The 17534-nt window shown below is 43.5% G+C and overlaps 1 protein-coding gene across 2 annotated transcripts in view; it reads left to right on the forward strand.

Annotated features, from left to right (window-relative positions):
- CDH13 (cadherin 13) overlaps positions 1–17534 on the forward strand; it is a 2224354-nt gene that overhangs the window by 318484 nt on the left and 1888336 nt on the right. For both annotated transcript variants that reach the window (XM_069215815.1, XM_069215816.1), the window contains exon 2: positions 15274–15385. In XM_069215815.1, the coding sequence (XP_069071916.1) occupies positions 15274–15385 (112 nt within the window). The remainder of the gene's footprint in view (positions 1–15273; positions 15386–17534) is intronic.

The following is a 17534-nucleotide window of genomic DNA, read 5'->3' on the forward strand; positions in this document are numbered from 1 at the left end:
GCCAGAAAGGACTGCTGTGGTGCTGGAGCATTGCCACCCTGCTGGGCTGCACTGTGCTGGACGTCTGCTTTACTATGCTGCCTCCTGCCTGGGTCAGAAAGATTAGACCTGCATCTCTTGAACCCACAGCCCAGAGTAACTTCAAGGGCTGATTGGCTAGCTTCCTGATCTGGAGCCTCAGGGGTTCCAACAACCTCGCCTATGCACGTGGACTCAGCAGGGTAGACTCAGTTGGCAGAGTGGTGCCACCCCATTCCTGGAAGTGGGGATAAGGTGTCTGTGCCAGCCAGTGGCTTCAGTGGATCAGACACTGCTGCTCTGTTGTGCAATGCCAACCCAAGCAGAATTGATGCTTTTCCACTGTACTGTGTATTGAACCCATCACAAAGACTTGGATAGCCTTCAGAACCACATCTGCCCAACACTTCACCGGCACAGGCGCTCTCCTCTGCTGTTGAAGGCAGCCTTGACGACTCTGCACTGAGCATCACAGCCCTTTGGAACCAATGCATCTACTATGTGTGACATCCTTGATGCAGCCCCGTCGACAGGACCCTTGACGTCCATCAACAGGACATTGCATCACATCTTGGAACCGATGCATTGCCACAGCTGTGTGGCACATCTTCAATGCAGATCCACACAAAGCTCCGCTAACCAAGATTGAAGGTCCATTTGCTCAGTGATCCCTGTATCAGGCCCACGCTCCATTGCGTTCAGCCTGAACTTGTGACTTTGGCCTGGTCTGGCGCATCCAGATGTCCACTGTTGACGTTTTACGCTTTTTGGCTGTATTATTTTTAACAACTTCAAATTACAATATCTCTGGATTGACTAATTGGAATTGTGTAATTTTGGTCTTGTATGATTAATTGAATTAGGATCTATTTGCTAACTGTTGTTCAGATCAAATCAGGATTTATAGAGTGCAACTACTTACCCATAAGGGTCTGAAAGCGCTGAAGGGGTTTATCCTCTGTGCTTCAGTTGAAGGGCCAGGTTTTAAGGTCCTTCCTGAATTGAGGTAACAATGGTGACTGAGGTGCAGGGGCAAGGTGTTCCAGCTCTTTGCTGCGAGTTAGGCAAAGGATCTTCCTCCAGCCTAGGTCTTCCATATGCAGGGTATGGTGACTAGTGCTTTTTGAGCAGAGAGGTTTGGTGGGCGAGTAGAAGGTGATACGGAGGTCGAGGTAGGCGTCTCCTAGGTTGTGGAGGGCATTGTATGCATGTACGAGGAGTTTGAAGTTAATACTTTTCCAGATAGGAAGCCAGTGGAGGTCTCTTAGGTGATTGGTGATGTGTCAGAGAATGTCCAGGATGAGTCTGGCATAGGCGTTTTGGATGTGCTGTAGTTTCTTCATGTTGTTCTGGGGGGTGCCAGCGTAGAAGGGCATTGCCAAAGTCTGGTCTCCTGGTAACCAGGGCATGGGTTATGGGTCTGCAGCAGTCCTTTGGGATCTATTTGTAGATCTTCCAGAGAGGTTGGTGTGTGAAAACAGGAGGATGCAACCGAGTTGACTTGGCTGGTCATGGTGAGTGATGAATCCAGGATGAAACCAAGGTTGCGTGCATGGTTTTTTTGGGGTTTGGGGGGGGGGTGCTAAGGGTGGATGGCCGCCAAGAGTCATCCCAGGCTGGTGTGAAGGGTCGCAGGATGAGGATCTTGGTCTTGTCAGAGTTGAGCTTGAAGCAGCTGTTCTTCATCCAGGCGGTGGTGGCTTCCATTCTATTGTGAAAATTCTTCTTGGAAGTTGTGGGGTTTTCGGTCAGTGAGATAATCAGCTGGGTGTCGTCGGCATAAGAGATGATGTTCAGCCTATGGTTCTTAATGATGGACGCGAGCGGGACCATTGTCATGTAGATGTGGAAGAGTGTGGAGCTTAGGGAGGAGCCCTGTGGAACTTGGCAGCTGTTCTCCTGAAGTTCTGACAGGTATTGCGGGAGTCTGACTATGTTCTGCCACACAGGAAGGAGCATATCCTTTGTAGGGCCTTTCCTTGGATTGCCAGCTGTGTGGAGTCTGGAGCAGGGAGTGAGGTGTGAAACTGCGTCAAAGGCAGCCGATAGGTCCAGTAGGATGAAGGCTGCAGTACAGCCGTGGTTAAGGAGAAAGCGTATGTCCTGTGGTGGTGAGAAGGACGCTCATTGCTGTGGTTGGTCATTTAACCTGATTGGGAGATGTCAAGGATGTTGTTGTCCTGGATGTGCTTACATAGCTGTGTTGATGGCCTTTTCACTGACCTTGGCTGGGAAAGGCAGCAAAGAGACGGGAAGGTAATTCTTGAGGTCCAGGGGGTAGGCCATGGGTTACTTCAGGAGTGGGCAGATCTCTGCATGTTTCCAGTCCTATAGGAAGGTAGGTGAATCTATGGAACAGTTGAAGGTGTGACAGAGCTTGGGTGCGATGGAGGTGTTGGCTTTGTTGAAAATGTGGTGAGGACAGGAGTCCGTAGGGGCTCCGGAATGGATGCTGCTCATGATGGAGTGGGTCTCGTCCATGGCGAGGGTGGTCCGGCAGTGCAGGATCTGTGATGGTTCAAAGGGACAGAGCTGAGGGGTTGTTGGAGGGCTCGGAGGTTCTTGGGCTCTGAAGCGGTCATATAGGTCTTTGATTTTTCAGTGGAAGAAGTTGGCTGTCACAGAGGTCTTGAGATGGAGTAATGTTTGCTGTTTCAATTAGGGTTTGGCAAACTCTTTGAACACTGCAAACATCTTTTTGGTGTTATGAGCGGTGGCACTGATACGGTCCTGAAGGGTGGCTTTCCTGGTGGCTCTGATGAGGTGGTGGTGGGATTTGATGGTGGCTTTGAAGGTCTCAAAGTCTTCCAGGCACTTGCGTTTTCTCCATCTTTTCTCTAGCCCTCTGCAGGTGCTCCTGGAGTGCAGGGGAGAACCAGCTGGTCTTCCTGAGGTGGTGTTTGGCTGAGGCCTTAAGGAGAGGTGATAGGGTGTTGGCCCATTCAGAGATTGATTGGTCGAAGTTCCATGAAGAGATCTGAGCATCTGCGGTAAGGGGCAGGTTAGACTTGCTGATGGTGTGGTGAGCTGTTCCTTAGTGATCTGATTCAATTTTCTGCTTGGGGCTCGGAGTGTGTTGGGATGGATGTTTGCTGTGGTGATGGTGAAGTGAATGCAGTGGTGGTCAGTTCAGTGAAGCGTGGAGGCGTTGGTTGTGGAAAATATGGCATTGAGTGTGTCCAGCAATGTGTGTTGGTGCGGTGATAAGTTGCTTTTGTCCAACAGTGGCAAGGTTATTGAGCAGGGAAGCAATGGAGGCGAGAGGGTGAGGGGAAATTATGCAGACGATGGAGTAGCTGAAGGCTAGGCGGGCCAGATGGCCTATAGATGAGGGTGTCTTGGAAGGTAGAGTTGGTGGATATCTTGTATCATGAAGTGAAGGTGCTCCATGAGGAGGGAGTGTTCTTCCGCATTGGTGGTCAGAAGGTGGGTGGATTTGTGTACGATGGCCAGGCTGCCGCCTGGGTGAGAAGGCCAGACTCTGTGGAGCAGTTTGCAGTCACTGATGATGTCTGGTGCCGACGCTGGGTTTGTCCATATTTAGGTGAGAAAGGTGATGTCCTGGTGGAGTCCAGCAGGTCCCAGAGTTATACAGCGTGTTTCTGGAGGGAGTGAATGTTGCGGAGGATTCCGCTGAGGCGCCCAGGGTTGGTGTTCGATGTCTGTGGCGGGAGAGTTTGGTGCAGGCTGAGGGTGCTCTGGCAGTGGAGGCAGAATGATCCATGGTGTCACTGAGTGATGCGAAATGCAGGCAGTGGAGCATCCTGTGTTTAGTGCGTGGAGGGTCTCCACGTTTTAGCGATATAGTTGGTGGACCAGGGTTTGTGGCGCTGGGTGCGGTTCATGCATGGACAGGTGCAGACTGGATTGCCTTTGGTGCGCCTGTGGCTATGCATAATCCGCCATTAAGAAGGGGAGGGTGGCAGGGGGTCTGGTCAGGTGGGAGATGGGAGTGTGGAAAAATGCTTCGTAGGAAGGATGCAAGGCTTCAGGGGCAACAGCTGCAGGGAATGGTACACCGGGAGAGTGAGGCTGAAAGGAGAGAGAAAGAGACAAAGAGAAAAATAAAGATGATAGACAAATATGTGAAAGCGACAGCAAGCTACTTATACACAGATGGCCCCTAGGCCACCAGGGATGAGGCACAGGCAGGAGCCTGTGGGTGAAGGTGGGCCTCGAACTGAGAGTCAGGCAGGCTCTCAGTTTGAATTCAGCAGAGGCAGCAGCAACAGGTGGAGCTGCATTTAGGAGAGCAAGCAGATGCTGACCAGGAGGTGGGTATGTTTTCCCTGTTACTGTTTAAAGTGTTGCACAAATATCACACACAGCCTTTTGATTGCGCCGGACTGCTCTGTGCCAAGTTGGAAGTGGTTTGAGCACAAGTTATTTTGGGGTTGCTTGTGCCTTACCCTGGCAAGGCTTGTGATTACTGCTTGACCAGGGTTCACAAACTAGTCAACCAGCAAGCCAGTTTCTTAAGAGGAGCTTGTCCGCCACCTATCATATTTCAAGAAGACTTCTTCTGGCTTTGTTGCTTACAGCCATGGCCTGCCAGAGGATTAAGTCTTCTATTTATAATTTATTTTGTATAATGTTTCATTGGGGCAAAGTTGCTTGGTGTGTCTGACCTGCGCTTCCACACGGTCAGCCTAAAAACATGCCTAGCTCTTGGTCGCTTGCAAACAATGGCTACTGATTGGCACTTTACTTTTTCTTGCCATTTTGTGTCTCAAGTCTTTGAAAGTTCATACTTCCAGCTCCCCTTATTCAATTGTCATTTTTGTCTCATTTCGTTTAGTTTTGTATACATATTTTCACCGAAAAAGAATGTATTGTGTGTGTCATTTTTTGCTGCTTTGGTACTTTTAAATGCTTTACACATTCTCACTAAATTACACTCGAGTGCTTAGTGTCCTAGCTAGCAAGGGATGAGCTCCGGTTTAAATTACTGAAAACTTTGGCTGACGTATCAGGTTAGTGACAATATTACTTGTGATACACTACCATTTACACCAGTTAACAATCCACTTTCTTAAATCAACCTTTAAACACAATGACTTCTACCACAAAAATGTGAGCAAATTAATTTTGCATTTGCACAGTTCTTCTAATATGTTTTTTCTGAAGTTTTATGTTAAGTTATGCCAGTGATACATAATTGAAAGTACGCTCGAATACCTCCCGGAAGTGTAGAGATGCTCCTATGCTCCAGATAGCCTCTTTGTAGTGGAAATGTTTGGGTGTCTATATGAACAAAGGTGTTTAATAACATCTTACAATTGTGCTTCTAGCTGCCTCCAAATTAAAAGTAGGTTTTTGAAACCGTGTAAGCATTTTCACTAGTCACTGCTGCAGTTTCACTGAATACTTGCCAATTTGAGCTCCTCTTCCAAATAAAAATAGTAATAGCAATTTACACATGAAATCTGGATATTAGGCATTTGCTAGTGCTTCTACAAGATGAAGACACAAAAACAGGCGGCTTTCCTAATGTTAGATTTATTAGTTACATGGTAAAAATAGGTGCATTCAATATTTCAATACTAGGTCCTAGCCTCTAGTGTCATGGCTGCTCTTCAGTCCAGCAGTTCCTGTGGCATAGTACTCACATGAGGGTGGAGAGGGACCTGCTGAGGCCCATATTAGGTAATTACCTTTACTGCCGTGTAAACTGGTGTGCACACTTATAGTGGGCTTCCATAAAAGTTGGGTACTCCAGTTAAGTTACATAATGGCAAGTGGTAGTTGTTAAGCTGCCTCTCACTTCTCAGAAGCCTGCAAAGGCTGTTACCCATTTTTAAAAAATTGAAGGAGATGTCCAAAAATATAGACTTTCCTACAATTGGACACAATATATCGAGGAAGGGAGATCAGCAGGAGAAAGAGCTTTCAAAGAGTAAAGGAATCTCAGGTGGAGCCCATTAGAGAAATGAAAAAAAATTCACATATTCAACGACAGGTTAAGGCAGCAGATGAACTAGCACCTATCAAAAAAAAAAAAATAGGGTCAACAGTCGAAACACAATTTAGAGGAACAAATCACCTTTGGAACAGAGCAATTGTGTTTGAGCACATTGTTCGTTGAATTGATGTTTTTTTAGCTTTTTCTGAATGGCAAAAGGGTACTTAGTTTTATGTCATTGGGGTTTTTGTTCCATATCCTGGGAACACTGATGAAAGTCCCTCTAGCCATTTTTTCCTTTTTGTGTTTTTTTTTATCTCTTGCCTGGCAATGTCTGAACTTCTGGAAATGGTTAATTTGGTGGGTGGGGGGGGGGGGGCGGGGGTGTGGGGGTCTTCTATCTGAGGGCTTTCTAAGTTATGCAGTTGGTGTTAAAGTTAATGAAGGCTGGCGTAGGAAACAGATCTTTTCTGTCAGAGTAGGGATTATATGGTTACATTTCTTTGGACTTTTGAGCTGTACTGCAGTATGAATTTTGTCTTTAAGGGGTGCCAACAGGGAGTACATAGAAAACTGGTGATCAAAATGTTGCCACTATCCAGGTGGGAAAGGACCAGGATCAGCACAGTTCTGAGTTCAACTTCTGGGAGACTGTTTCACTTCATTCGGGAGGTTAACTTGGTGTCTTGGTTTCCTGAAGATGCACTAATCGAGTGAGGGTGAAGTTCTGGGTGAAACAGTGATTTTGCACATTGTGTCAGCTGGGGGGTGAATCTTGTAAGTTTCAAGTTCAACACACCTATTTAAGCCTGTATCTTCTTCGTGTGGCAAATAGTAAGAATTTAGTCTCATTGGGTTTAACATTAGGTAGTGGGGTAGTATCTACCTTTGGATGACTAAGAGTGAAGCTTTCATTCTAAATGTCTGTGGTTGATGTGAATTTGCAGTAAATCTGGATGCTGTCGTCATATCGGAAAAACTTGATCTTGTCTGTGAAGATGGCACTAAGGGTTTCCATGAAGTGCTTGAAGGAAATGAGAGGAAAGATTGGACGCTGTGGGCTTCCACGGGAAACTAAGAGAATATGGGACCTACTGTAGAATATTTATACAAGCTTGTATGGGAAGAGGACATGAACAATTGCATGGTTTAATTTGAGAGGCCCATTAACATTGCCAGGGTGTGCCTTGGAGCTGAATAGTTGACTGCACTGAAGCTGCAGAAAAGTTAAACACGATTCTGAGGCAGATGTTGTGTCGGTCATTGAGTAGTAGAGCTTCATCCACAACATGAACAGTGGCATTCTCAGTGCTACATAATGACCTGAGACCTCACTGGTAATGGTGAAGATCATTGTTGATGATGTGATCGTGTTTCTAACCATCCAACATTTCCTCTATAATTATAAATAAGAGTTGCTTGATAATCTCTCCCACTTTCATTTGATCACCCGAGTTTATGGTTGGTTTCTGCAACAATGAGAAGATCTGTCCTACTCTGACATCTGGGAAGACTCCTTGGCTGGGGAAACATTGACAATGCTAAGGATGGGAATGATGACATCTAGAGCAAGCTTGATTATGGATGATGAAGCAAGTAGTCTTCTTATGAGTTTGACTTGAGAGAGATATTTCAAGGTTGGTGATTAAGATGGGGTTGTAGGAGGTCCATTTGGTTTGAAGTCAATGTGAAATGGGAGGCAGTATGGTGGTTGGAGCTGTGCTATTGATGTTGTATCTGAGTTTGGTGAACTCCGTGATGAAGGGCTGAACTTGAAGACCCAGGCAACCCAGGCAATGCATAAACTTTGAATGCTTTGCATTTGATAGTTGCTTCAGAAACAGTGAATTTATAAGAAATTGCTTCTGCTGTTCTAACAAGGTCTCTTCAGGCAGTGTTGCCTAAAGAAGAATTTAATGATGATGTAAAGCACAGGACAAGCAGTCAATAATGAACATTTTAAAAAAGATAAGAAAAGAAGGGGCACCTTGCCCCAGTGAACTCCCAGGTGGGATGTTCATGAAGGATCTAGCACTCTAGGCAGAGATTTTGTGCACTCTGGAATGTCTGCTTGCAATCTGCATTCTGATAACAGACTCATGGAGAGGTTCATTGCGCCAGCCAGTAATAAAGAAAGGAGACAGTATTGACCCCAAGAACTATAGATTAATTGCCCTCCTGGATTTTGAAGGCAAAGCATATGCAAGTATCCTGCTAACGTAGCTCACAAGATGGATTGAGGAAAAAGGGATACTACCTTGTTATCAAACTGGATTCCGTAAGAGGGGTTCAACAACTGACAACATTGTAGCCCTATCCTACGTAATACAGTAAGCAAACCAAAGAAATAATATGCAGGTGTTCATTGGCTTTATTGATTACTCCGCAGCCTTCTACAGAGTAACGCACAACAAGTTATGGAGGAAACTTAGTAAATTAAAGATTCCTGACAACCTATTGAATGCCATCATCTCACTTTATAGCAGGACCTGGGTTAGAGTAAAACTGGCTGGGAATATGGTATTGGCAAAACTGTACATAGACTGGGGATTAAAAATAAGGTTGTGTCCTTGCCCCTACGCTCTTTAATCTGTATACAACATATTTGGGAAAGGAGCTGCACAGAGCAAATTTAGCCACTCTAAAGATTGGCCCAAAATAGGTACATTTATTTCAGTATGTGGATGGTCTGGTAATATTCAATCACACAAACAAAGACCATCCGAAGGGGTTAGATGCTCTACATTTCTACAATGAATGTAACGATCTGGTGACCAACCCAAGCAAAACCAAAGTGCTGATCTTTGGCCACCACACAAAAAAACTGACACAGATGGATATTGGGGCAACAACAAATAGCAATGGCAAGGACCTACAACTACCTTGGGACTTGGTTTAGTGCCACCAGACAGCCAATTATGCATCAACATGAGATGTAAACAGAAGCCCAAGGGATGACTTGTGCTCTGTGCAAGCTACACAAGAAGCTATGTAACCCAACAAGGATCCCAGTCTGAAGAGTCATCAAACAAAGCTGCTGGCCACAGCAGGGTAGGGACAACAAGCATGTCCCAGACAAATGTAAGCCCTGCTGAAAAAAGCACAGTGCAAGGGCAATAACAGCATTTTTTCGATTACCTAAATATACGCACAATTCTCCGATTTGCCTAGAGTTTGGTGTAATGCACTAAACATATGAAGGTCTGGGTGCCCAGGTGAAATACTATTATCAGGTCTTGAACTCTTCAGTAGGATCCACGAAGGAAGTGCTCAAACCAATATATGCTGCAAATCACAACCCTTGGAACAGCTATTTGACAATTGAAAACTGGACAATGGATGGCATAAGCTACAGGGCAATAAAGAATGCCATACACAAACACATTCATCAATTATCCTGTGAAGAGGACATTGTCAGACACAAGAAAAAATGTGCATGTAGTCCTTGTTGCATCCAGTGAGGCAAACACAATACAGCCTTATCTCGTCCAGGCCTTGGTAAAGAAATGCCTGAAAGAAATCCAGTGGGCGAGCCAGGTACCCTTGCAATCATAGGGTTATATCTGCCATAGAAATCATTGTCACACACCACCGGATGGAGACTCTGTAGCTACAGAGAGAAATCCCGGAAGCACCTCATATGCTGCTCCCTAAGATTGTTAAAACGATGAAGGAAACTGTTAAGACCGATCTTTCTGGCTACAGGAGTATTGATATGTGCAGAGCCCTTATCAGTTCTCTTTTTCTAGCACGACCCTGACTGATCTTGCTAAATGTGGCCATTTTATGCTGGAGTCTTGAACTTTGTTGAGTGAATTAAAACGATCAGTCGACAACAAAGAAAAGGGGACATAACTGCCCCAGCCACCCGAAGATGGTGACATCTCTGCCCCTTGATCTGTTAATAGGCCGCAAATGGCCAGCAGCCACTAGGGGCATATTCTCAATTGCTTGAAATATTCAGCTGTTTAAATGATTGCTAATGTACACACCTTTTCAGAAAATGTAGGCCTTAATAAATAACTACTGAGTCAATGTAAACATAGTAAGTCTATAAGTCGAAGACTTAGTACCTTAATCAGTTAACTTCACGCATTAACCCTGCAAAGGTATTTGACCCCAAAGGCCTTAAGCAAAGAACTGATGCACTGTAATGAATTTATTTCTGTTTATATAATCACAGATTTGCACAAACCGGTGGGGAACGCTATGGCACTAGCATAAATAATCGTACTCTTCTAATGGTTTTATTTTATTTTAACGTTGCAACTTTATCTATGGGGGAAAATCCTTGCAGCTAATGTAATATGTTAGTTCTTCTTTTTATGGGCGAGCACAAAGCGCTCCATCCATTCTTTAATCTCTCTTTGGGCTTCAAACCACGCCCATGTAATGTCAGTCACTTTCATTGGTCCGCTGGCTTGCCTTTTAAAATCCGCTTGCTTTCATTTGTAAAAGACATGCATATGTCATGCCTTTTCCGGTGTTTAGCCAACCTACACAGCACTGGTAAACTACTAAAAACATACGAGGCTCGATGTTTTCAGCCTGAGGTCCGGACTACTATATCTGTTTATTTTCCATACAGCACGATCATGCTGCATTTTACATAGTGCAATCGGGCTGCGCTTTTTTTTCTTTACAACGTTAATAGCTCTAACTCAAGCCAATGCGAGACCTGTTGCATTGAAAATACTTGTTATTCTATTACTGCTTTTAAACTTATGCGATTGCATCAAGTGCCAAAACAACAATAACATTTTCTTTCATTCATTCTTACACAGAGTGCATCTGTTTCGCACTCTGATATGTTTACAGTGGTGGAGGACTGGGGAGAATCACGTGCCCGCTGATGTGCTTCAAGTGGTATAATGGTAGAAGTGCAAGGAGAAAATCCCCCTACTGTCCCCTAAAAACATTTTTGTTGCATGAACCCTCTTTCTGTGCCATAGGATTCACTCTTCTTTTAAGTGCTGAGAAGCCTGTTGGTGGTAGTGTGTGCTAAAATTACCTTAGTGAATCAATCCTTTATAATGATTTCACGGGTAATCACACTTGAGATAAGGTATCCAAGGAATATCCTACTCCTTCCATCTCCACAAGTTAATGCCATGTGATAGAAATGGCAGAGGTCTACAGAGTTGATTTGGGTTGTTCCAATATGCAGATGTATTTTATATCCCCAGTCCAAACAAAACAGATATTAATAAAAAGTCACAATGGTGTAGGTGCACAGAAGAAAACATCTACCTCAATGAGGTTCTACTGCTTCATGAGGTGTGAGTAGTGAAGAGCCTGGAGACACAATGGCTCTTATTATGACTTTGGCGGTCTCCGAGTGAGATTGCCAAAGTCACGGGAGCCAGAAGACTGCAAGTGCTGGCGGTCTTCTGCCTGCCATATAATGGGACTGTCAGATTTCCACCATACTTTGGCCGTATACCTGACAGTAGCCATGCTGACGGGCGCAGGCGCTCTAACGTTGATACCACCCGTACCACCCCACCAGTAGGACGCCACCAGCCATATTACGACGGCTTGGTGGTGTCCTGCAGGCGGGGCTCTGCCGGTGGTGGCAGTGCCCCTTCCCATTCCCTGCCCAACGACCTCACCAGAGAAGTTAAGTCAGGCGTCCGACAGGGGCGGGAGGATGGGGGCTGTTATGTGTGAGTTTATGGTGTCTGCGTTGGTGTATGAATCTGAGTGCGTGTGAATGGGACTGTGAGTGTTGTGGTGTATGCACGGTATGCGTGTGAGTGAATGTATGTAGGAATGTTGAAGGAAGTGCGTGCCTGCATGTCAGTGTGTATGCTTGTGAATATGCGTGTTTGTACGTTTGTGTGTATGTGTACCTGAATGCATGTGAGTATATGCGTGCCTGGATGCATGTATGTATGTATGTGAGTGAATGCGTGTATGGATGGTGTATGTGTGAGTGAATGTGTAAATGGAAGTGGAAGGTGACTGGGTGTGTGTGGTGTGGGTGTCTGTGCATGTATACGGGGAGGGGGTGTTTTGTCAGTGAGGGGTGTCATGTGAGTAGTGAAGTGTAGGGTGGGGGTGCTATTACTGTAAGGGGGGGTCAGGTGCTTGCTGGGGGGGTGTTGGGGAGCCATCTACCAGTGACAGGGAAGGGATTCCCGGTAGCCCTACCGCCATGGTTTTCGGGGGCAGTGCTACTGCCGCCGAAACCATGGTGGTAGGCTGGCTCATAATACCGCTGGAAGTCCTCTGCGGACCGCTGGGTCAGAGATGAACATCTCCGGCCCGGGGGGGGTGGGGGTCATACCACCATCGCAGTATGGGTGGAGATGTGGCAGGCTGGCAGCGGCCAACCGGCCACGCTCATAACGTGGCGGTCTTCACCACCAGCCTGTTGGTGACGATACCCCCACATTAACACCGGAGGTCGGAAGACTGCCAGGGTCATAATGACCACCCATATGCCGCTAATTTACTTTCCTACCACGAAACTCATCTGACCTCAAACCTGCAACATATTAGAAAGGTTGGTCTTGATATTTTCTTTTTTCTTTCCAACTAAATATGGTGTAGACTAAAAATAACATGCTGGTATCACATGACTTGTGTTTTAAGCAGTTAGTTCCTGTTATCCACGGGACAATGCTGTTCTTGCTATCTTTCCAGTATTGGTATATATGTTGAAGTAGCTCTCACTGTTAGAGACCTATGAACTTTGGAATAATCAAGAAAAGGAATAGTTTTCATTTATCGTATTCTCATATAAATGTAAAGCCTTATCTCGCATAACAAACAGCACGGACTAACATTAGAAATGCATTGCTTCTTTTGAAATTACCAGATATTGTTTTTCACATTGCACGGAGTCCTATTTTGCATTTAGGTTTCATAAATCATTGAAATCGGGTTTCATGTAACTGGATAATCCCGCAACAGACGACCCCCTTCAAGAAAATAGTACGCAAACTATTCTGAAACGTATGAAAAAAATCTGGTAGAACTATATGAAACGCACTTTGGGGTTTCGCATGTGAAAAATGATTAAAAGGGTATACCTTGTGTTGAATCAGCTCTGGCAGTACCACTACAGGGGCATGTTTATGGCCAAAATGAATGTTACATATTTGCAGCTTGAGCCTGGCTCCCAAAACGCATTTCAGCTCAATCCCGTCCTCTAGAGCTAAAAAATGAGCGAAATTTCACACTTGCATAATTTCTGACATTTCACAGAATGTGTGTGGGGAAAAATGTCCACAAAATATGCCGCTTATGCAAACACAGGGGAATAATTTGCACCGACCTAAAAAGGGTGGGTCACTTTGAAAATAACCTTGACTCTACAATATTAATTAAGGGAAGGTTTCAACTATTTGTGTTTAGAGATGTACGTATGTTTCCAAGGATGGTTATTCAGCAACGTGCATTAGAAAAGTCACTGGAATATGGACCATGACTAATCTATAGTCACATATTGCAAGGTATAATAGTGGTATGAAGATTAGTATTCTTACACCTACCGCCACTACCGCTGGATGATGATAACATTATAATAATACACATTGGCCCTGTTGTTGTTGTTATCTCTAGAAGAGGGAATAGCCCTGTTGCATAAGTCATGTACGACACATAAAGAAACACAAAAGGAAAAGTGGGTGTTCAGTGCAGTAGCGACCGCCACCCTCTGCATGTTAATGGCAAGCTCCAGCTTTGAAGACGAGAGCAAGGGAATAGCGGGAAGAGGGAAGGATGTAGTAAACTGAGTAATTGCATGAGCCCTTTTTTGAGGTAAGGTATTGAAGTATTAGTGTGGACAAAAGAATGAATATACTTCTAGGTTTTGGGAGCACAGCATGAAAAAAACTGATTCAAAGTTTGCTTTTCTATTGAAGGTAGGGGCTTCAAGTAAGAGGGTGTCAGAACTGGCAAGAACTGTCAAAGCTCATCACTTTTCAACCTCTCAGCCAGGTAAAGGAAGTGACCAGAACGTAGTAGTTTGTGCACTAAACCTGCCAGTTCGTAGGTAGATCTACCCTTAATAGGGAGGTAAGGTGTACAGCATAGGACTACTGTCATCAAATAGACATATCCATGAAATAAGACAGGCTGCAGACTGAAGTGTTCGGTTTACAAAGGCAAGGTGAATTTTTGGAATATCAAAGAGGACGTAATTTCTGTGGTCTAACCTGGAGAGAATCAAGGAATACACTACTTTTTTGAGTTGCTGTTCTGGTAAAAGTCTGGTTCCACCGATTAGTCTGAGCTGAGGGTTAGTGATGTATTTGTAAAGATATGAATCCAAATGATTTATAATGTTCTGGACTGCAGTCCAAGATAATGGTACAGTCCGTTTTGTACAGAGGTCGAGAAAGATTACAATGAGTTAAGTGGGAACTCACTTTTGGTGGTACTGAATATGAGCTGATGAGTGGTTATCCAAGTGTGTACATTATTTAGTATAAAAGTCAATAAGTATTTAACAAGGGGTTTAGAATCCTTCCAGCAGAAATGTCATTGGCATATGCCAGGCTCTTTGATGCTATCCATCAGTTTAAACTAGAGGGTAAAGACTGAGAGGTTGAAAAGGTCAATGGGGGATACCTTACAGTACAGGAACCAGGTCTGAGAAAGAACTGTTTTTGTTAGCTGTGTCCGATTGGCAAGGTAGGATTTTACTCAGTCCAGTACTGTGCCTTCAAACATTTAGTGCTTTCTAAATTAGGTATATCGGGAATGACTGGAAAGTCGTTGATAGTTCAGGTTGTATAAACTAACAGAATGCACTACTATCTTAGATGCAGAATGCATTATCAATGATTTGCATAACAGCCATTCCACTGATGTGCTATGTTCTGAGACCAGATAGTGTCCAGAAGATTGCTATTGACTAACTGTTTCAGTTGGTTATAAACGCAGCTTTTAATGATTTGGGTGGCAATAGGTAAGACAATCAGTGGATAGAAGATATTAATATTATCAAGCTCTGCAAAGGATTTTTACAGAGATAAGTGATTTGTCCACATTTTAGGCCCTATGCACATACCCCTTTTGAGTGTGAGAGGATAACAAGGTTATACCAGTGTGAAACAACATTAGCTGGTATTTGAATGTGTTTCTGCTGTTGACAAGGGTAGGTTTGGCTGGCCAGTGCAAATGCTTCAAAAACTATACTCCTGTGTCCAGGACCCGGTCTACTCTAAGGGACTTTCTACTCTTGACCCATAGCAGTACACAGTGGATATATTACAAGGTTGGCAGTTCTGCATGACAACTTACGCACTAGGGTGACCTGCAGCAGCCTTTATATTGTACAAGTACTTCTACTTGTTTCATTACAATGTTTGTGCTAATAGGACTCCTTTTTTTTCCTTCAGGTGCTGCTGGTTGCCCTTGCAGAAGATTTAGAATGCATCCCAGGATTCAGACAAAAGATCTATTACATTGAACAACCTCCTGAATTTACAAAGGAGCAGCTAATTCTAAACGGTAGGAACTATCTGCTGCATATACCTGTATTGTCTGTTAGGACTATCCTTAAATATTTGAGTTTCCTTAACTGATGTGTAAAGTGGTGCAAACCCCAACACCAGTCAAGGATATTCCTTTCATATTTCCCAAAAATGTTTTCATAATTTTGTGGAAAAAATTTAACTGTAGTGAACCATTTTTAGGTACATGTGCGAGTGTTATCCCATGGAAATGTGACTTCAGATTTAACAAGCCATTTTACATCTCACAAATACTTGTTCAGCATCCTTGAATAGAACAAGAAAGATATTTCAAAGCATGTGCAGTTCTCAATTATAATGAAAAATAGTAGATTTGTCAACAGTACTAAATCCATAATACAAATCTCAATGCTGCAAACCCCCATGTACATGATTCTACCTAACCACATGGAAGTTTAACCTGGGGCTTTGCCTTACAAAGTAACGTTTTCCGTATTGAATGTGTAAATTGTAAAAGGCGAGCACTGATAGCACCAATTCTTCTTTAGATTGGAAGAAGAAATTGTGATATAGTGGCTGGATTTGTGACTTGGGAATTTGGAGACCTCCAGTGCAAACCTGACTTAACTGGAAACATCCTTGTGATTTTTATCAATTCATCATTATTGTGGTCCACTATATAAGCACAGACACAAATTTAAAAGGAATTTAAGAGGGATTTCTTAAGATATCAACAGACTGCAATTGTGTTTTGGTTGCAAAAATTTAAGAGGAATTTCAGAAGATTGCCATTGGTTTTTGGTTGAAAAATAAAATGAATAAGAATACATTAAGTTATCCTCGTGTGAACATATCAGCACGAGAAGCAAATGTTTTCAGATTTTATCATTTTACTACTACTTGTCATTCTGTCACATGACATCTGATTTATCTATTGTACTTTATTCACTAATATCAGTTTGATAGTCTCGTAGTTTACAGTGATGTTTTAATACTTCTCTATTTCAGGCAAATTCACATGATAAACAAAGCAGTTAGTAGAACCATAAACCTGCATGCTGAAGCCCTTGTCTATTCATGTCATGGTATGATGTACCCTACTAAAAGTAGGTGGTGTTAGGATATGATATGTAGCATTACACTGCATAGTGACTTGCCACTGGTGTAGCCTTTTCACTCTAATGACAAGAAAGGAGCTGTATTATGATGCTGAATGAAGGGTCTTTCAGATGAACAGATAGGTCTTTAGATGTCTTCTTAGCTTATAAGGTCATCCTACCCTGATTACTTAGTATTGGATGAATTTCTGATTAGGACTGGTCCCCTCTGATAATTTTGTGGAATCATGGGACCACCACATAAGATAGAATGTTGAATTGAAAAGGGTGTGAATACAGTGGTAACCTATGTAGAAAAATAATTGGGCCTGACCAGAGAAAGCCAGGATGATAACTTTAATCACAGAGTCTCGATGAATCAGACTGATGAAAAATAAAGGCTGTATTGAGAGTAATATTGGTTCAAGAAAGTTCATTGCTTTTTCGTTGCAACCAGTGTTGCCACTAACCCATACAAATTACCATGCCTGAATAACACACTTTGCAAAGTCTATTAAGTACATCCTCTTCCCAAGCAACTTTACACTGGATCCACATGGTGATAGAGTTCACAAGTTTATTTCCTCCATTTTAATTATCTTAACAAATCATGCCGGCAACAGGAGAAAGGCACAATGCAGTTTTGGGCATAGCCTTGAGAACATACAAATTATTTGCACTACTGCCCTTCCAATTTGAGAATACTATCCTCTATGGTGGATACTTTAAAAAAAAAAAAGAAATTCTGATTGCTATGTGTGGCCTCAACCTACGAAACCATTTGTGCTCTCTTTCACATGCTCCACCTTCATCAACACCAGCTATACATATTTCACTTGTCATGGGCCATAACAAACCAACCATCTTTTTTTGTTTTTAAACTGTTTACATTTTTTACTCATTAGGGCTTCTCAAATGGATGCACTTATTATGGCTTTTGGCTTGCTGAGGCCATTTTATGCTTGTCACCATTTTTGGTAGTTCAGATTTTTTAGATCTCTGTTCAGGGTGATTGTTCAGATTTCCAACAGTCCCCACAACCCTTTGGTCCTCCATTAGACAAGAGATAGGTTTGATAAGTAGATATGG

This window comes from Pleurodeles waltl, chromosome 12, assembly GCF_031143425.1.
Source record: "Pleurodeles waltl isolate 20211129_DDA chromosome 12, aPleWal1.hap1.20221129, whole genome shotgun sequence".
NCBI classification, from domain to species: Eukaryota; Metazoa; Chordata; class Amphibia; order Caudata; family Salamandridae; genus Pleurodeles; species Pleurodeles waltl.